This window comes from Leucopleurus acutus (assembly GCF_964270905.1).
Source record: "Leucopleurus acutus genome assembly, chromosome: 3".
In the NCBI taxonomy this organism is placed as follows: domain Eukaryota; kingdom Metazoa; phylum Chordata; class Mammalia; order Artiodactyla; family Delphinidae; genus Leucopleurus; species Leucopleurus acutus.
In genome coordinates, this window is record NC_139145.1 from 109,590,948 (window position 1) to 109,608,646 (window position 17,699).

Genomic DNA, 17,699 nt, shown 5'->3' on the forward strand with positions numbered 1-17,699 from the left:
TGTTGTTTGGAGCTTAGAGTGGCTATACGTTTGATGAGTGTGGTGAAAAAGCTTTGAGATTCTTCAGAAATTTCTGAAATAGTCACAAAGAATGGGAAGAAATCATTGAGTGAGAATCCATATGCGGAACTTTGAATCAGAAAGACATGGATTTGAATCTGGGATCCTCCCTTTACTGACTATTGATCTTTGTGTCACATGTCATGTTATGTTACCTCCCTAGCAACTGTTCCCTCTAAAGTGGAGATGATATCCTACCAGAAAAGAGTATTAAGAGGAGTCACTGAAGACATACCACAAAGCATTTAGCATTATGTGAGGCAGCAACAGTTTCCTTCCCAGGATATCATAATTTTGCCATCCTGCATTGCCGCTGGACACGCAAGATATTTTAAGTGACATAATACATGTTTGGAAAGTAGTAACAACACTATATTTTATAATTTTTTATAAACTTTCTACAATGTTTTAATAAAGCATTAAGGGTGGTTTTCTGTCTTAATCCATTGTCCAGCTTGAGCCTAATGTCTTTGATGAATGTTACAAAAAGAGGGCAAAAAGCCCATGTGAATTTTTTAAGAAATATAATCCTATGCCATGAAACATTGGGAACTTTTTCATATCTTTATTGATGAGCATCTATGTCACTTAATATGGTCTATTCAATGCAGTCTCCCTAGACCCCTCTTCTCATTGATGGCCTGCATCTGACCCATGACTGTCTATTTGTAGCTACAAACATCTCTCAGGATGGAGAACCTGAAATAGAAACAAAAGGTCATAGTGGTTGAAAGCCACTAAGGTCACACATGAGATCATGACAGTTGAAGATGATAAGATCAAGGATGTAGCAGCGCACTTAGTCATAGGAAGTAGGAAGAAGTAGGTGGCTATTGTGGGAGGAGAGAGGAAGCTATAGATCAAGGAACATTAGTACAACAAATGGTAAAGGTCTTAATAAGAATTGTCCACATGGAAAACAAAGTTTCCTATAATTTTTCTTTTAATTAGCATCATAAGATATAAGAAAAGATGCATGAGTTAGAGAACAAAGAGGGGAAATACTAAACTATTCAATGTTATGTATTCTTCTTTGATGAAAATCATTCCTATCTTTTGCATTTCAGTGTTGCAGTTGATGAATTTAATGCTTACTAAATCACTGTGGGTCTTATGCCCTTTAATATATATATTGCAACAATGAGCACATTGTGAGCACAGATCCCACAAGTCATGGATGCATATTTTAATTCTCTCTTATTTTTGAAGAATACTTGACTTCCTCCTCAACAGTTTTAGGGTTGTAGTTTTCTGAAAGATGATTTTCATTGGCCAATGATTACTATTACTCAATTATATATAAATGAACTGATCAAAATTCATGGAAACAGGGTTGGCTTTTTAATGCTTAATTAGGAAACATCAAATTTTTTTGTTCCTGATATGTACACAGCTATAATTTTTATTACTATAAAATTGACCAATAAAGTCAGAAAATTGATTTATAAGCACAGACTCTGGGAGATGATGATCAGTCTCAAGAAGATCAGCCTTACCAGTTCTGTACTATCTCAGTTACACAAAAACCACATGCTAGATGAGTCAGTTTAATATAAAATCGATTGGTAGACTGAAAAGACCACCACTTCATTTTAAAATGCTCAAAATGGTTGTTCAAATTTTCAGCCAGGTTTGCCCAGTGGCATAATCAAAATCACAAGCCAATAATAGACTCAGTCTTCTATTTCAAAATACAAATAATCAAGTGGGTTTTTGGCTTTAGCATATGTATTTCTTAATCTCCTGAGTTCAAAAGAATTGCAAATTTATAATGGACTCTATCGTGGCATTTGAATTATGTCTTTTCCTTTTTGTAGGTGGATCTTCTGGTCCCTACCAAAGTGACTGGCATTATTACACAAGGAGCTAAAGATTTTGGTCATGTGCAGTTTGTAGGCTCCTACAAACTAGCTTACAGCAATGATGGAGAACACTGGACAGTATACCAGGATGAAAAGCAAAGAAAAGATAAGGTAAGTCATTCTGGTGGTTTGATGACATACAGAAGTAGAGGATCAAATTGTTTAACATTTTTTATTCCTTGATTATTTTGATAATTAGGAATTGTAGAACTATAATTATAGAAGTGAACAGATTTGGTGATTATATTAGTTCATTGAAATTAAAATAGGGATGTTTCTTAGCTCAGTTTCCTTGATTGTGTTTTAATTCATGGATTAATGAATTTGACCTGTAAAATCTCTGTTTTAATATTATAATGATCAGTATATATTGATGCACTTAACCTTCTACACCATACGATCTCTAATTGTTTTCCTAAAAGTTCTTACTATGTTGAACATCTTTGTATCTACTGGTAGCTACTGGTCTGAATGTCTGTGGGATTCTGGAGAATGAAAGTGTTCAAGGGTAATATCAATAACTAATTGGATCAGATGTTAAAATATGGCCTTAGATTAATGAAATTGAATTTGTTGCTTAGATTCTGTGCAAAGAACTGTACCTTTCTGAAGACATCAGTAGAAACGTAATCTCTTATTTCAGTGATTTGGGGGAAAATATAATACACTTTCATACATGTTAAGCATTTCTGAGTTAATAATGATTTTTCCATTTTATGTAATGCCTTTATTTCCTTACTGTTGTTGTATTATTAACCAATAGAAAGGTTGGGAATATCTTTCTTTCTTCAAGTATGCAAGGTAGAGAATTTAATTTTCCCAGAAATCCCGAGACTGGAGTGACTATTTCAATGAGACTATAAAGTATGAATTCAGTTCACACAAAATTTATTTTAGGGGAGATGTGTTTTAGGTTAAGATTACAAAACCACAACTCTTTAACTTTTAATGTCTCAGAATATGCCCATTTAGCATCTCAGGACAGACATATTCACTTAACATCTCAGAACACACACACACATTTTGCGTTTTAACATCTCAGAAATTGGTGTATCTCAATGTCACAATCTAATAGCCCTTACTATTTTCTAGAAGAATGTAAAATAATGGCATGTTTTATAATCAGTGGCTTCTTAGATTGAATGAATATTGGGTATTTTGTAACAATGTCTTCAAATTTTTTTAGGTGTAGACAAGTATCTGCTATGATTTATAGCAAATAACTATTTCAGTTCTTGTTTTCACCTTTTACAGTAGGCATTTTGATGTGTAAAGAATGCAAATATATTCCATAAGATGAAATTTTCTAAATTTCATAAATTATACAGTTCTTGAAATTAATTTTAAGATAAGTATTCTCATCTATAATCCATGTACAATATTCACTGAAAAGCACATTTGTAATATTTAAATCCTTATATAAGTTGATTTAGGGAAGAAGTGTAAACCATTGTGCTGGTGAAATACTTCTTGTCTCCATTTATATTAAGCATATGATTTAATGATTATTTGTGAATCATTTTTAAAATTTCCCTAATTGATAGACTGGACATTGTTATTTATGCATTTTATTTCATTATCTCAATCTGAAATGTACATAAAACCTTTGTGTCAAGTTGGCCAAGTGATTAGATAGTGTTGTTCAGGTTTTCTGTATCCTCCCTGATTTTCCAGTTACTTGTACGAAAAATTCCAGAGAGAGCAATGTGGAAATCTCCAACTCTAACCATTGATTTCTCTATTTCTCCTGGCAGTTATTGGTATTTGCTTCATGTATTTTGAAAGTCTGTTGAAAGATATATGAATGATTAGGGTTGTAATGTCCTCTTAATCAAAAAACTCTTTTATCATTAGAAAATGACCTTCTTTATTCCTGGTGGTATTTTTGCTCTGAAACCTACTTTGCTGCTATTCATAGAGGTACTCTAGCTTTCTTTTGATTAGTACTACATTGGTATATGTTTTCTCCATCCTTTTACTTCTAACTATTTCTACTTTATATTTAAAATGCACTTTTTCTATGCAGCATATAGTTGTTTCCTTTTTTCCAATTCAACTATCTCTGCTTTTAACTGGAGCATTTAGACCATTTATATTTATATGAGTATTGAAGTAATTGGGTATAAATCTATCATCTTGCTATTTATTTGCTATATGTCTCACCTTTTCTTTCATTTTTTCCTATTTTCAGCCTTCTTTTGAATTAATTGAATTTTTTAGTTATTCCATTGTGCTTCATTTGTTGACTTATTTGCTATAACTTTTTTTTGTTATTTTAGTCACTGCTTTAGGTTTTATAATATACATTTTAAACTTATCGAGTCTACCTTCAAATTAATGTAGAGCCCCGGAAACATACCTCCATAAGCACAAGCAAAATAGATTATAGTTATAAATCCATGTACTTAAGAGCCACACTTACTATAACACATGATTTTGCCATTCCCCAAATAAGTCTTATTGTAAAGAAAGAAAAAGACTCCCACTAGGCAAGTTGGAAAGTCATGAGAGTAAACTGACACGTTCAGTGTAAAGGATGTAAGCCAGAATCCTCATGTGAGACAGTAAGTCATGTCATCTATCCAATGTAAAATTTCTTAAAAAATAAACCATTTTAGAATTATAAATATGACAGTTGGCTAAACTCAGTCAATATAACTGGTAGTTTTAAAATTAAATTTAGCCAGTCTGTTTTTAATATTATAATTAGTTTGGTACATTGAAGAAAAGCCTTAATAAGTTTACTATTTATTACCAAAGGAAACAACTAACACCAATAAACAATACATAGAATGCTGCAGTTGCTATTATAATAAAGAAATACTTTGAAGGAAATGCAGGACATAAACATCTCCATTCCTACAGAGAAGGGAATTTTATAAAATAAATGAGAAAATGGATTCCATGAGTTCTTTCAGCAGTTGGAAATACAGGCATTTTACACACACACACACACACACACACACACACACACACACATATATACACATATATATCCCAATCAAAATATATGTTTATAAATATACACAAGTAATTATTGTGCTTTGTTGTTATTACTATTATTACTAGGAATTTAGGTATAATTTCATATATTCTTTATAGAAGTGCTCTTCTTTCGAGAAGTCCTACACAACTCATTAATTAATTTTTCTAAAGTTGAATAAGCCATCTTCTATTCATTCTTAGTATCATTTGTGTCTTGTTTTCCGTGGTTGCTTTCCACAAGGGAAAAAAAGTCTTCAATATTTAAAAGTGTAATTCAACTACAAGCTTTCATGGAAATAAATATAATAAATGAATTGAGTGTTTCAGGGCAAAATGTATGCCTGTGAGATGTTTCATATATGCAAATTTCAAAATGAAATATTTACAAAGTTTTCTTTTCTTTCTTTTTTTTTTTTAAACACCCAATGTCCTCCAAATGCCCTTTGGAGCTTTCTGTTTTTGATTGAGCATCCAGTTAAGATTCACGTGATGTATTTATCATATCTCTTTAGTCTCCTTTAGAGTAATTCTCTTGTCATTTTTTTCTTCCAAAGCATGGACATTTTTAAGAGTCTAGGCCAGATGTCTTGCACAGGTCTCACAGCATGGTTTCATCTGTTTCCTCATGATTTTTTTTTTCTTTGAATTTTATTTTATTTATTTTTTATACAGCAGGCTCTTATTAGTTATCTATTTATACATAATTAGTGTATATATGTCCAGTGCATCCCACCACAACCCCCACCCCCCACCACTTTCCCCCTTGGTGCCCATAATTTGTCCTCTACAACTGCGTCTCCATTTCTGCCTTGCAAACTGGTTCATCTGTATTATTTTTCTAGATTCCACATATATGCGTTAACATACATTTGTTTTTCTCTTTCTGACTTACTTCACTCTGTATGACAGTCTCCATCCACCTCTCTACAAATGACCCAATTTCGTTCCTTTTTATGGCTGAGTAATATTCCATTGTATATATGTACCACGCCTTCTTTATCCATTTGTCTGTCGATGGGCATTTTGGTTGTTTCCATGACCTGGCTATTGTAAATAGTGCTGCAGTGAACATAGGTGTGCATGTGTCATTTGGAATTATGGTTTTCTCTGGGTATATGCCCAGTAGTGGGATTGCTGGGTCATATGGTAATTCTATTTTTAGTTTTTTAAGGAATGTCCATACTGTTCTCCATAGTGGCTGTATCAATTTACATTCCCACCAACAGTGCAAGAGGGTTCCCTTTTCTCCACACCCTCTCCAGCATTTATTGTTTGTAGATTTTTTTGGTGATGCCCATTCTAACTGCTGTGAGGTGTTACGTCATTGCAGTTTTGATTTGCATTTCTCTAATAATTAGTGATGTTGAGCAGCTTTTCATGTGCCTCTTGACCATCTGTATGTCTTCCTTGGTGAAATGTCTATTTAGGTCTTCTCTCCATTTTTTGATTGAGTTTTTTGTCTGTTTAATATTGAGCTGCATGAGCTGTTTATATATTTGGAGATTAATCCTTTGCCCAGTGATTTGTTTGCAAATATTTTCTCGCATTCTGAGGGTTGTCTTTTTGTCTTGTTTATCGTCTCCTTTGCTGTGCAAAAGCTTTGAAGTTTCATTAGGTCCCATTTGTTTATTTTTGTTTTTATTTCCATTACTCTAGGAGTTGGGTCAAAAAAGATCTTGCTGTGATTTATGTCATAGAGTATTCTTCCTATGTTTTCCTCTAAGAGTTTTATGGTGTCGGGTCTTACATTTAGGTCTGTAATCCATTTTGAGTTTATTTTTGTGTATGGTGTTAGGGAGTGTTCTAATTTCATTCTTTTACATGTAGCTGTCCAGTTTTCCCAGCACCACTTATTGAAGATGCTGTCTTTTCTCCATTGTATGTCCTTGCTTCCTTTGTCATAGATTAGTTGACCATAGATGTGTGGGTTTATCTCTGGGCTTTCTTTCCTGTTGCATTGATCTATATTTCTGTTCATGTGCCAGTACCATATTGTCTTGATGACTGTAGCTTTGTAGTATAGTCTGAAGTCGGGGAGTCTGATTCCTCCAGCTCTGTTTTTTTCCCTCAAGATTGCTTTGGCTATTTGGGGTCTTTTGTGTCTCCATACAAACTTTAAATTTTTTGCTTCTAGTTCTATAAAAGCTGCCATTGGTAATTTGATAGGGATTGCATTGAATCTGCAATCTGATTGCTTTGGGTAGTATAGTAATATTTCACAATATTTTCCAATCCAAGAGCATGATATATCCCTCCATCTGTGTCATCTTTGATTTCTTTCATCAGTGTCTTATAGTTTTCTGAGTACAGGTCTTTTACCTCCTTAGGTAGGTTTATTCCTAGGTATTTTATTCTTTTTGTTGCAATGGTGAATGGGATTGTTTCCTTAATTTCTCTTTGTAATCTTTCATTGTTAGTGTATAGGAATGCAAGAGATTTCCGTGCATTCATTTTGTATCCTGCAACTTTACCAGATTCATTGATTAGCTCTAGTAGTTTTCTGGTGGCATCTTTAGGATTCTCTATGTATAGTATCATGTCATCTGCAAACGCTGACAGTTTTACTTCTTCTTTTCCAATTTGTATTCGTTTTATTTCTTTTTCTTCTCTGATTGCCATGGCTAGGACTTCCAAAACTATGTTGAATAATAGTGGTGAGAGTGGACATCCTTGTCTTGTTCCTGATCTTCAAGGGAATGCTTTCAGTTTTTCACCATTGAGAATGATGTTTGCTGTGGGTTTGTCGTATATGGCCTTTATTATGTTGAGGTAGGTTCCCTCTATGCCCACTTTCTGGAGAGTTTTTATCATAAATGGCTGTTGAATTTTGTCAAAAGCTTTTTCTTCATCTATTGAGAAAATCATAATTTTTTCTTCTTCAATGTGTTAATATGGTGTATCACATTGATTGATTTGCGTGTATTGAAGAATCCTTGCATCCCTGGGATAAATCCCACTTGATCATGATGTATGATCCTTTTAATGTGTTGCTGGATTCTGTTTGCTAGTATTTTGTTGAGGATTTTTGCATCTATATTCATCAGTGTTATTGGCCTGTAATTTTTTTTGTAGTATCTCTGTCTGGTTCTGGTATCAGGGTGATGGTGGCCTCGTAGAATGAGCTTGGGATTGTTCCTTCCTCTGCAGGTTTTGGAAGAGTTTGAGAAGGATAGGTGTTAGCTCTTCTCTATATGTTTGATAGAATTCACCTGTGAAGCCATCTGGTCCTGGACTTTTGTTTGTTGGAAGATTTTTAATCACAGTTTCATTTTCGTTACTTGTGATTGGTCTGTTCATATTTTCTATTTCTTCCTGGTTCAGTCTTGTAAGGTTATACGTTTCTTAGAATTTGTCCGTTTCTTCCAGGTTGTCCATTTTATTGGCATATAGTTGCTTGTAGTAGTCTCTTATGATCCTTTGTATTTCTGCAGTGTCCATTGTAACTTCTCCTTTTCATTTCTAATTCTGATTTATGTTGATTTCTTGATGAGTCTGCCTAATGGTTTATCAATTTTATCTTCTCAAATAACCAGCTTTTAGTTTCATTGATCATTGCTATTGTTTCCTTCATTTCTTTTTCATTTATTTCTGATCTGAACTTTATGATTTCTTTCCTTCTGCTAACTTTGGGGGTTTTTTGTTCTTCTTTAATTGCTTTAGGTGTAAGGTTAGATTGTTATTTGAAATTTTTCTTGTTTCTTGAGGTATGGTTGTACTGCTATAAACTTCCCTCTTAGAACTGCTTTTGCTGCATCCCATAGGTTTTGGATCATCGTGTTTTCATTGTCATTTTTCTCTAAGTTGTTTTTGATTTCCTCTTTGATTTCTTCAGTGATCTCTTGGTTATTTAGTAATGTATTGTTTAGCTTCCATGTGTTTGTGTTTTTTACGGTTTTTTTTTCCTGTAATTGATTTCTAATCTCATAGCTTTGTGGTCGGAAAAGATGCTTGATATGATTTCAATTTTCTTAAATTTTCTGAGGCTTGATTTGTGACCCAAGATGTGATCTGTCCTGGAGAATGTTCCACGTACACTTGAGAAGAAAGTGTAATCTGTTGTTTTCGAATGGAATGTCTTATAAATATCAATTAAATCTACCTGGTCTATTGTGTCATTTAAAGCTTGTGTTTCCTTATTAATTTTCTGTCTGGGTGATCTGTCCATCGGCGTAAGTGAGAGGTTAAAGTCCCTCACTATTATTGTGTTACTGTCAATTTCCTCTTTTATAGCTGTTAGCATTTGCCTTACGTATTGAGGTGCTCCTATGTTGAGTACATATATATTCATAATTGTTATATCTTCTTCTTGGATTGATCCCTTGATCCCTATGTGTGTCCTTCCTTGTCTCTTGTAACAGTCTTTATCTTAAAGTCTATTTTGTCTGATATGAGTATTGTTACTCCAGCTTTCTTTTGATTTCCATTTGCCTGGAATATCTTTTTCCATCCCCTCACTTTCAGTCTGTATGTTTCCCTGGATCTGAAGTGGGTCTCTTGTAGACAGCATATAGATGGGTGTTGTTTTTGTAGCCATTCAGCAAGCCTGTTTCTTTTGGTTGGAGCATTTAATCCATTCAAATTTATGGTAATTATAGATATGTATGTTCCTATTACCATTTTCTTAATTGTTTCGGGTTTGTTTTTGTAGGTCCTTTTCTTCTCTTGTGTTTCCTAGAGAAGCTCATTTAGCATTTGTTGTAGAGCTGGTGCTAAATTCTCTTAGGTTTTGCTTGTCTGTAAAGCTTTTGATTTCTCTGTCAAATGTGAATGAGATCCTTGCCAGGTAGAGTAATCTTGGTTGTACGTTCTTCCCCTTCAACACTTTAAATATATCATACCACTCCCTTCTGGCTTGTAGAGTTTCTGCTGAGAAGTCAGCTGTTAACCTTATGGGAGTTCCCTTATATGTTATTTGTCGTTTTTCCCTTGTTGCTTTTAATAATTTTTCTTTGTCTTTAATTTTTGTCAATTTGATTACTGTGTGTCTTGGCATGTTTCTCCTTGGGTTTATCCTGCCCAGGACTCTCTGAGCTTCCTGGACTTGGGTGGAAATTTTCCTTTCCATGTTAGGGAAATTTTTGACTATAATCTCTTCAAATATTTTCTTGGGTCCTTTCTCTCTCTCTTCTCCTTCTGGGACCCCTATAATGTGAATATTGTTGCATTTAATGTTGTGCCAGAGGTCTCTTTGGCTGTATTCATTTCTTTTCATTCTTTTTTCTTTATTCTGTTCCACGGCAGTGAATTCCACCATTCTGTCTTCTAGTTCTCTTATCCGTTCTTCTGCCTCTGTTATTCTGCTATTGATTCCTTCTAGTGTATTTTTCATTTCAGTTATTGTATTGTTCATCTCTGTTTGTTTGTTCTTTAATTCTTCTAGGTGTTTGTTCTTTAATTCTTCTAGCTCCTTGTTAAACATTTCTTGCATCTTCTTGATCTTTGTCTCCATTCTTTTTCTGAGGTCCTGGATCATCTTCATTTTCATTATTCTGAATTCTTTTTCTGGAAGGTTGCCTATCTCCACTTCATTTAGTTGTTTTTCTGGGGTTTTATCTAGTTCCTTCATCTGGTACATAGTCCTCTGCCTTTTCATTTTGTCTCACTTTCTGTGAATGTGGTTTTCGTTCCACAGGCTGCAAAATTGTAGTTCTTCTTGCTTCTGCTGTCTGCCCTCTCACAGAGTTTTCTAACTGCTTTTTTATGCCTTTCTGTATTTATTGACTGCTTTAATTGTTTTAATTGATTTTGGGGTTATGGATGTGGAAGTCTAATGTATCAATAGATCCAGAAACAAGGTTAATGTCAAGAAAGCAATGACAGGGAAAAATTATATACATACATAGGAGTATCTAAACATATGTATGAATGCACATGTACATATGTGTGTATGTGTACATACACACCAGAAGTTACTTGCAGAAAAAAAGGTGCCTTGTTCTCTTCATTGAGATGTCACTTTCTCATTACTCTCTCCAAGCTTTCATAAGAATTGTAATTTACTTTAGTATTCTATTTTTGGACAAAATTCCACATTAATTCTTTTGTTATTGAGCATGTGATGATACTGTCTGAATACAATCCCTGCATTCTTATTTTTCTCTTTCTAGTCTACAATATTTTCTAACATTTAACTAACTTTTATATTTCTCTACAGCATGGATTCAGATACACTTTTATTTAAAAGCCAAATGTTCCTTTGCTCTCATGAAAGTGACATTTTATACTCTTCAAGCTGTTTCACTGTAGTTAGCAGGAAAATTGCAAAATTTGACAGACACTTTCTGCATTTACTTTTTAAGGTTAGAAGCCAAAGTAAAACAATAATAAATTTCAGGAAAAGTACTTATATGGAAAAATTAGAAATGAAAATGGGTTTTCTTAACCAGTATATTAGTCATAATGTCATGGTGTTTAAGTAAACCTGAGTTTACACCATGGGAGCTTTCTTCTTTGGGAAAAGAGAAAAAATGCTGGTAATAGTCTATTTTGTCTCTCCCCCTGAAATTACCCAGGTTTTTTAAAAGCATAAGTCAAAAAATTACAACTTTACTCTGGGTTTTCTGTAAAAGAAAATCCCAAACCCTGTTTCTTATTGGTTCTTAAAAAGATGAATTCCACATATTCATCAAGAACTATTCTGCAACATCTTGGAACGCTCTAATTCAGTGGTTACCAAAATTGTCTGATCGTAACAGACTCATGGGGGAGCTAGTTAAGAAATACAGGGACTTTCCTGGTGGTCCAGTGGTTGAGAATCTGCCTTCCAATGCAGGGAACACAGGTTTGATCCCTGGTTGGGGAACTAAGATCCCACATGCTGCAGGGCAACTAAGCCCACGTGCTGCAGTGAAAGATCCTGCATGCTTCAACTAAGACCCAATGCAGCCAAATAAATAAATAAATATTTAAAGAAAAAGAAAGAAATATAGATTTCTGGGCCCTGCTTCAGACTCTCTGGGGAGGAACTGGGAATTTAAATATTTATAGAAATCCCAGCTAATTTAAATAATAAGTAAGTGTGGGAAAGATGATTCTAATTGATAGCAAAACTCAAATTAAGCTTTTGAAACTAAAGGTAGTTTTGTATTTTTCTAGTGTGAGTGGAATTTATTTTATTATAATTCTTCAGGACTTTGGTTGGCCTCTAATTTGTCAGTGGAAGTCAATATATGAATCAGTGTTTGCAAAAGTAAGTTTAGATTTTAATATGTTTGCCAATTCTCTTATGAACATCAGAAAGTAAACAGGTATTAGCTTTAAACAAATTTTAAATTTAAATAGATTTAAGTAGTTAGGAACACAGATTATGTGGGAAAGCATCTAGGAGAATGTGACATGTGTGTCCAGCAGTTGCTGTCTACTCTATGCTAGATGTATGGGGCAGGGGCAGTGGGGAGTCTGAATATGACATAGTGGCTCAAAGAACTCCCAGTCTAATAAGGAGCTCAGGAAAGGTGGAAAAACTGATTCAGTCAGCTTGTTTTGAAGAATCAAAATATCATCTACCCAATGTATCATTTGATAAAACAACTCTAGGAAAGAAGTCGCACATAGATGTCCATTTCAAAAAGTTCGTGACTCTCCAATAGAAAAAAAATAATTCCTGGTCCTTCTCTTCTTTTTTTTCTCAACATCAGTGTGAAAAAGAGAAACAGCAGCATAACAACCCTCATTAATAAAGCCTCCAAATCTGTACTGGAGGATATATTCAAATCCAAGAGTAATTACAGATGCCACAGGGCATGCTGTCCTTCCTGCTGATGCTAGCACTATCAGGTAGCTGAAATTAAATTTGAATATTTAAAGCCTTAAAAGTCCAGCTTATCAGTGAAGCAGACATCAGTCCAGTCAGTAGTCAATACCCATGCTGTTCTTTTGAAATTTGATCTGGATCAGAAATTTAGAACCTGAAGAATGCTCTAGGAAGTAAATAAATGGGATCCTCAGTGGCAATTGGTGAGGAGGATGCTAGGAGGGGAAAATGAAAGGGGTTGAATTAGTCTTTCAAGGAGGACCAGCCACATGTTTCTGAATAGCAAGATCAAGGACAGATCTCTCAATCTTGCATGGAGACCCTTAGTCTCATCCAGTCAGAGTCCTCTTGCTGTTTTCCAGTAAAGCAGGGAGGGAAAGAAAAGGAACTGCTTTTCTAAAAGCAATTTCCAAGAACTAATTGACTTTACACAAAACACTCAAATTCAAAAATAGCAAGTGAGTTGTGCCTCTATTTGCTAGAGATTTGTAATGTAGTCACAGTAGTGTACTTACTTAGGGATCTGGTGAGTGGCTTAACTGGAAGTTAAAGAAACAAGGATATAGTTTCAGCGTTGTCTAAAAATAAGGACTGTGTTATTTTAAAAAACGCCATCTGGTATCAACTGTTATTTACAATTTTATCTGCTTTCTTCCTTGTCGTAATTCAATATTACGGGACCTGACTAGGATACAGTTGGTGTAAAGAATACAAAATTGCCTATGTTCACATAAATGTGGGTGTTACTGGATTTTGGAATTTAGGACACCACCTGAAAATATTTCCATTTTGGCAGAATATAAAGTTCAATGGTGAGCTCATCCTTTTAAATTTTAAATTGTATGAAATAGCTCTGCCCAGGAGTAGATAGACAGAGGTAAATAGTTAACGTCACAATTCTATTTTTAATGCAATAAAAACTGCATGGAATTCAGGGATTAAAAGAAAATAAGTTCAGTTATTTCAATATATACACCAACTGCAAAATTCAAGGAAATACTGTAATTCCTTACATAGCTTTCATAATGCATGATCTTGCCAAAAATAGAATGGGATCCCTGTAAATTTTGCTAAGGCCTCTGACCAAGAAGGCTGCATCCAAAGAAATATTCCAGCAGAGAAGAATTGATTCATCAATTGTTGTTTGCAGACCTAGATCTGCCTGCTGGATCAGGAAAGAGCAGGCACATTGAACAAATTTAAATTCGGAAAGCAGCATATTGTCACCAGTGAGTACTGTGAAAGCAGTTGGTAAGGTGCACAAAGAACATAATGGGAACTCAGAGTCAGTTGTGAAGTGGGGGCTTTGGGTTGGGAACAAGGCAGAAGACTGGATGCAAATCTAGAGGCAAACAGGGCTGGATCAACTATAAGGAGACCTGTATTTCCATTTCCATGTTTAACATGACCTCCAAATAGCCTTCCTACCCAAAGATGTTTGTTCCTGAACCTAGGGTGAAGAAGGGTTTAAGAGCAGGAAAGGAAGAGGAACAGGAAATGGAGCTTATGGGATGGAGTTGATCAGGGAGAGGGTTAGTATTTAACTTAAAGAACTACAAGTGTAGAATCAAGTAATTATCTGCATGCTTAGAAATAAAAGACAAGCTAGAGTGACAGACTAGCCACAGGAACCATCAGAAGCCAATGTATCTGAAGGAGCTCATTAATTTTAAAAAGACATTAGGTTTATTTGGAGACAGAATTAGAAACCTAGTTGCCTTTCTTCAAGGATCAATTTTGAAGTTGCAAAGAAAATTCTTTTGTATGTCAGTTCACATTCTGTAATATTAAAACTAGCAATGTAAAATATATGGTTAATTCTGGCCAATGAAGCATTTACATTTCTTAGAAGGAATTTGGATTTTTTAATCTTTATTTAAAACAAAAAGCAAAAGCAGCGTGCTTGTCTAAGGACATATCATCAGGCAGTAAAAAGAAAAATCAAACATCAGGCACAAAATCCATAAAACTCACCAATTTGGGGGTGGGTTGGAGGAAGAAAAACATCCCTGCCACTATGACTCATATTTAGTGACAGATAACATCCAGCACAGATGCTATGAAACATCATTCTCAATAAGATCAAAGTTTATGCAGAAAACAATACAGAGAAGTGCAGTAATGAGGAACGAATATATGTTTTTTCTTTGTGTTAATTATATATGTCTTGAAAACTCAACTTCTTTATTTTCAAAAAATTTGATAAACTACCTTAAAATTTGAAACAATATAGTCTTTCTAGTTAACAGATGTTTCTGCATGAATGAAAAAATATATGTGAAAAACACAAGGAATATATTAGTTATTCAAGTGAAATGTTCATAAATAAAAAATATTTCTTTTATTATTGCCTGCTTTATGGCCTTTTTCCAATATTCAAATACCAGAAACCTTAAAGTTTCCTAATTTTTACCTTTCTAAACCACCATCACTCATCAAAAATTAGTAAAAATTTCCTTACTGAAAATTCTGGATATCTAATGTTTATGTTTGACTTCCATACTTTGAGACACAGTTGCATAATGAGAATATTCCTCAGTGGAAAAGAATTTCTTTAGTTCATGCTTGTATTACTACTGTGAAGACTATCAAGGGTCAAACCAACTATGACCCTATGCATCAATTAAAAATATTAAAACATAAAAATATATATATTTTTTAGCTTTAGGTGTACAACATAGTGATTTGATATTTTTGTAGATTATACTCCATTTAAAGAAATTTAAAATATTGGCTATATTCCCTGTGCTGTACAATATATCTTTGTATCTTATTTAAAAAAATTTTTTACATATATATATATATATATATATATATATATACACACACACACACACACACACACACACACACACACATTCTTTTTAATATTCTTTTCCATTATGGTCTATCACAGGATATTGAATATAGTTCCCTATGCTATACAGTAGGACCTTGTTGTTTATCCATTCTACATATTGATATGATGTTTGCATCTGCTAATACCAAACTCCCAATCCACCCCTCCTTCAGCCCCCTCCCCCTTGGCAACCACAAGTCTGTTCTCTATGTCTATGACTCTGTTTCTGTCTTATACATAGGTTCATTTGTGTCATATTTTAGATTCCACATATACGTGATATCATATGGTATTTGTCTTTTTCTTTCTGACTTACTTCACTTAGTATGATAATCTCTAGGTCCATCCATGTTACTGCAAATGGCATTATTTCTTTTTTTATGGCTGAGTAGTATTCCATTGTGTGTGTGTGTGTGTGTGTGTGTGTGTGTGTGTGTGTGTGTGTATATATATATACACCACATCTTCTTTATCCATTCATCTGTTGATGGATACTTAGGTTGTTTCCATGTCTTGGCTATTGTGAATAGTGTTTTTATAAACATAGGGGTGCATGTAACATTTTGAATTATAGTTTTGTCCAGATATATGCCCAGGAGTGGGATTGTTGGATATCGCAACTCTATTTTTAGTTTTTTGAGGAATCTCCATAGTGTCCTCCATAGTGGCTGCACCAACTTACATTCCCACCAACAGCATAGGAGGGTTCCCTTTTCTCCACACCCTCTCTAGCATTTGTTATTTGCAGACATTTTAATGATGGCCATTCTGACCAGTGTGAGGTAGTACCTCATTATAGTTTTGATTTGCATCTCTCTAATAATTAGTGATGTTGAACATCTTTTCATGTGCCTGCTGGCCATATGTATGTCTTCTTCAGAAAAATGTCTATTTAGGTCTTCTACCCATTTTTCGATTGGGTTGTTTGGTTTTTTGTTATTGAGTTATATGGGTTATTTGTGTATTTTGGAAATTAATCCCTTGTTGGTCACATCATTTGTAAATATTTTCTCCCAGTCCATAGGTTGTCTTTTCATTTTGTTTATGGTTTCCTTTCTGTGCAAAAGCTTTTAAGTTTGATTAGGTCCCATTTGTTTATTTTTGTTTTTATCTCTATTGCCTTGGAAGACTGACCTAAGAAAAACATTGGTACGATCTGCGTCAGAGAATTTTTTGCCTATATTCTCTGCTAGGAGTTTTCTGGTTTCATGTCTTATATTTAAGTCTTTAAGTCACTTCGAGTTTATTTTTGTGTACGGTGTGAGGGTCTGTTCTAACTTCATTGATTTACATGCGGCTATCCAACTTTCCCAAAACCACTTGCTGAAGACATGTCTTTTCTCTACTGTATATTATTGCCTCCTTTGTTGAAGAGGGTGTGTGGGTTTAATTCTGGGCTCTCTATTCTGTTCCATTGACCCATATGTTAGTTTTTGTGTCAACACCATGCTGTTTTGATTACTGTAGCATTGAGTATTGTCTGAAGTCTGGGAGGGTTTTATGCCTCCTGCTTTGTTCTGTTTCCTCAGGATTGCTTTGGCAATTCTGGGTCTTTTATTGGTTCCATATATATTTTAGGATTATTTGTACTAGTTCTGTGAAAAATGTCATGGGTAATTTTATAGGGATCACATTAAATTTGTAGATAGTTTTGGATAGTACAGCCATTTTAACAAAATTAATTCTTCCAATTCAAGAGCATAGGATATCTTTCCATTTCTTTGAATCATCTTCAGTTTCCTTTATTAATGTTTTATATTTCTCGGCATATAAGTCTTTTGCCTCCTTGGTCAGGTTTATTCCTAAGGATTTTATTTTTTTGCATATGATTTTTAAAAGGGATTGTTTTTCTACATACCCTTTCTCATTAGTGTAAAGAAATGCAACTGATTGCTGTATGTTAATCTTGTATCCTGCTCCCTTGCTGAGTTCATTTATCAATTCTAGTAGTTTTTGTGTGGAGTTTTTAGGGTTTTCTATATGTAGTATCATGTCATCTGCATATAATGACACTTTTACCTCTTCCCTTCCAATTTAGATCCTTTATTTCTTTTTCTTGCCTGATTGCTGTGGCTAGGACTTCCAATACTATGTTGAATAGAAGTGGTGAGAGTGAGCATCCCTGTCCTGTTCAAGATTTTAGCAGGAAGGCTTTCAGCTTTTCACTGTTGAGTATTATATTGGCCATGGGCTTGTCATA

At 34.3% G+C, this 17,699-nt stretch overlaps 1 protein-coding gene across 2 annotated transcripts in view; it reads left to right on the top strand.

Annotated features, from left to right (window-relative positions):
- EDIL3 (EGF like repeats and discoidin domains 3) overlaps window positions 1-17,699 on the top strand; it is a gene marked incomplete at both ends in the record, with an annotated part of 421,166 nt that overhangs the window by 376,971 nt on the left and 26,496 nt on the right. For both annotated transcript variants that reach the window (XM_082836360.1, XM_082836361.1), the window contains one exon: window positions 1,878-2,033. In XM_082836360.1, the coding sequence (XP_082692486.1) occupies window positions 1,878-2,033 (156 nt within the window). The remainder of the gene's footprint in view (window positions 1-1,877; window positions 2,034-17,699) is intronic.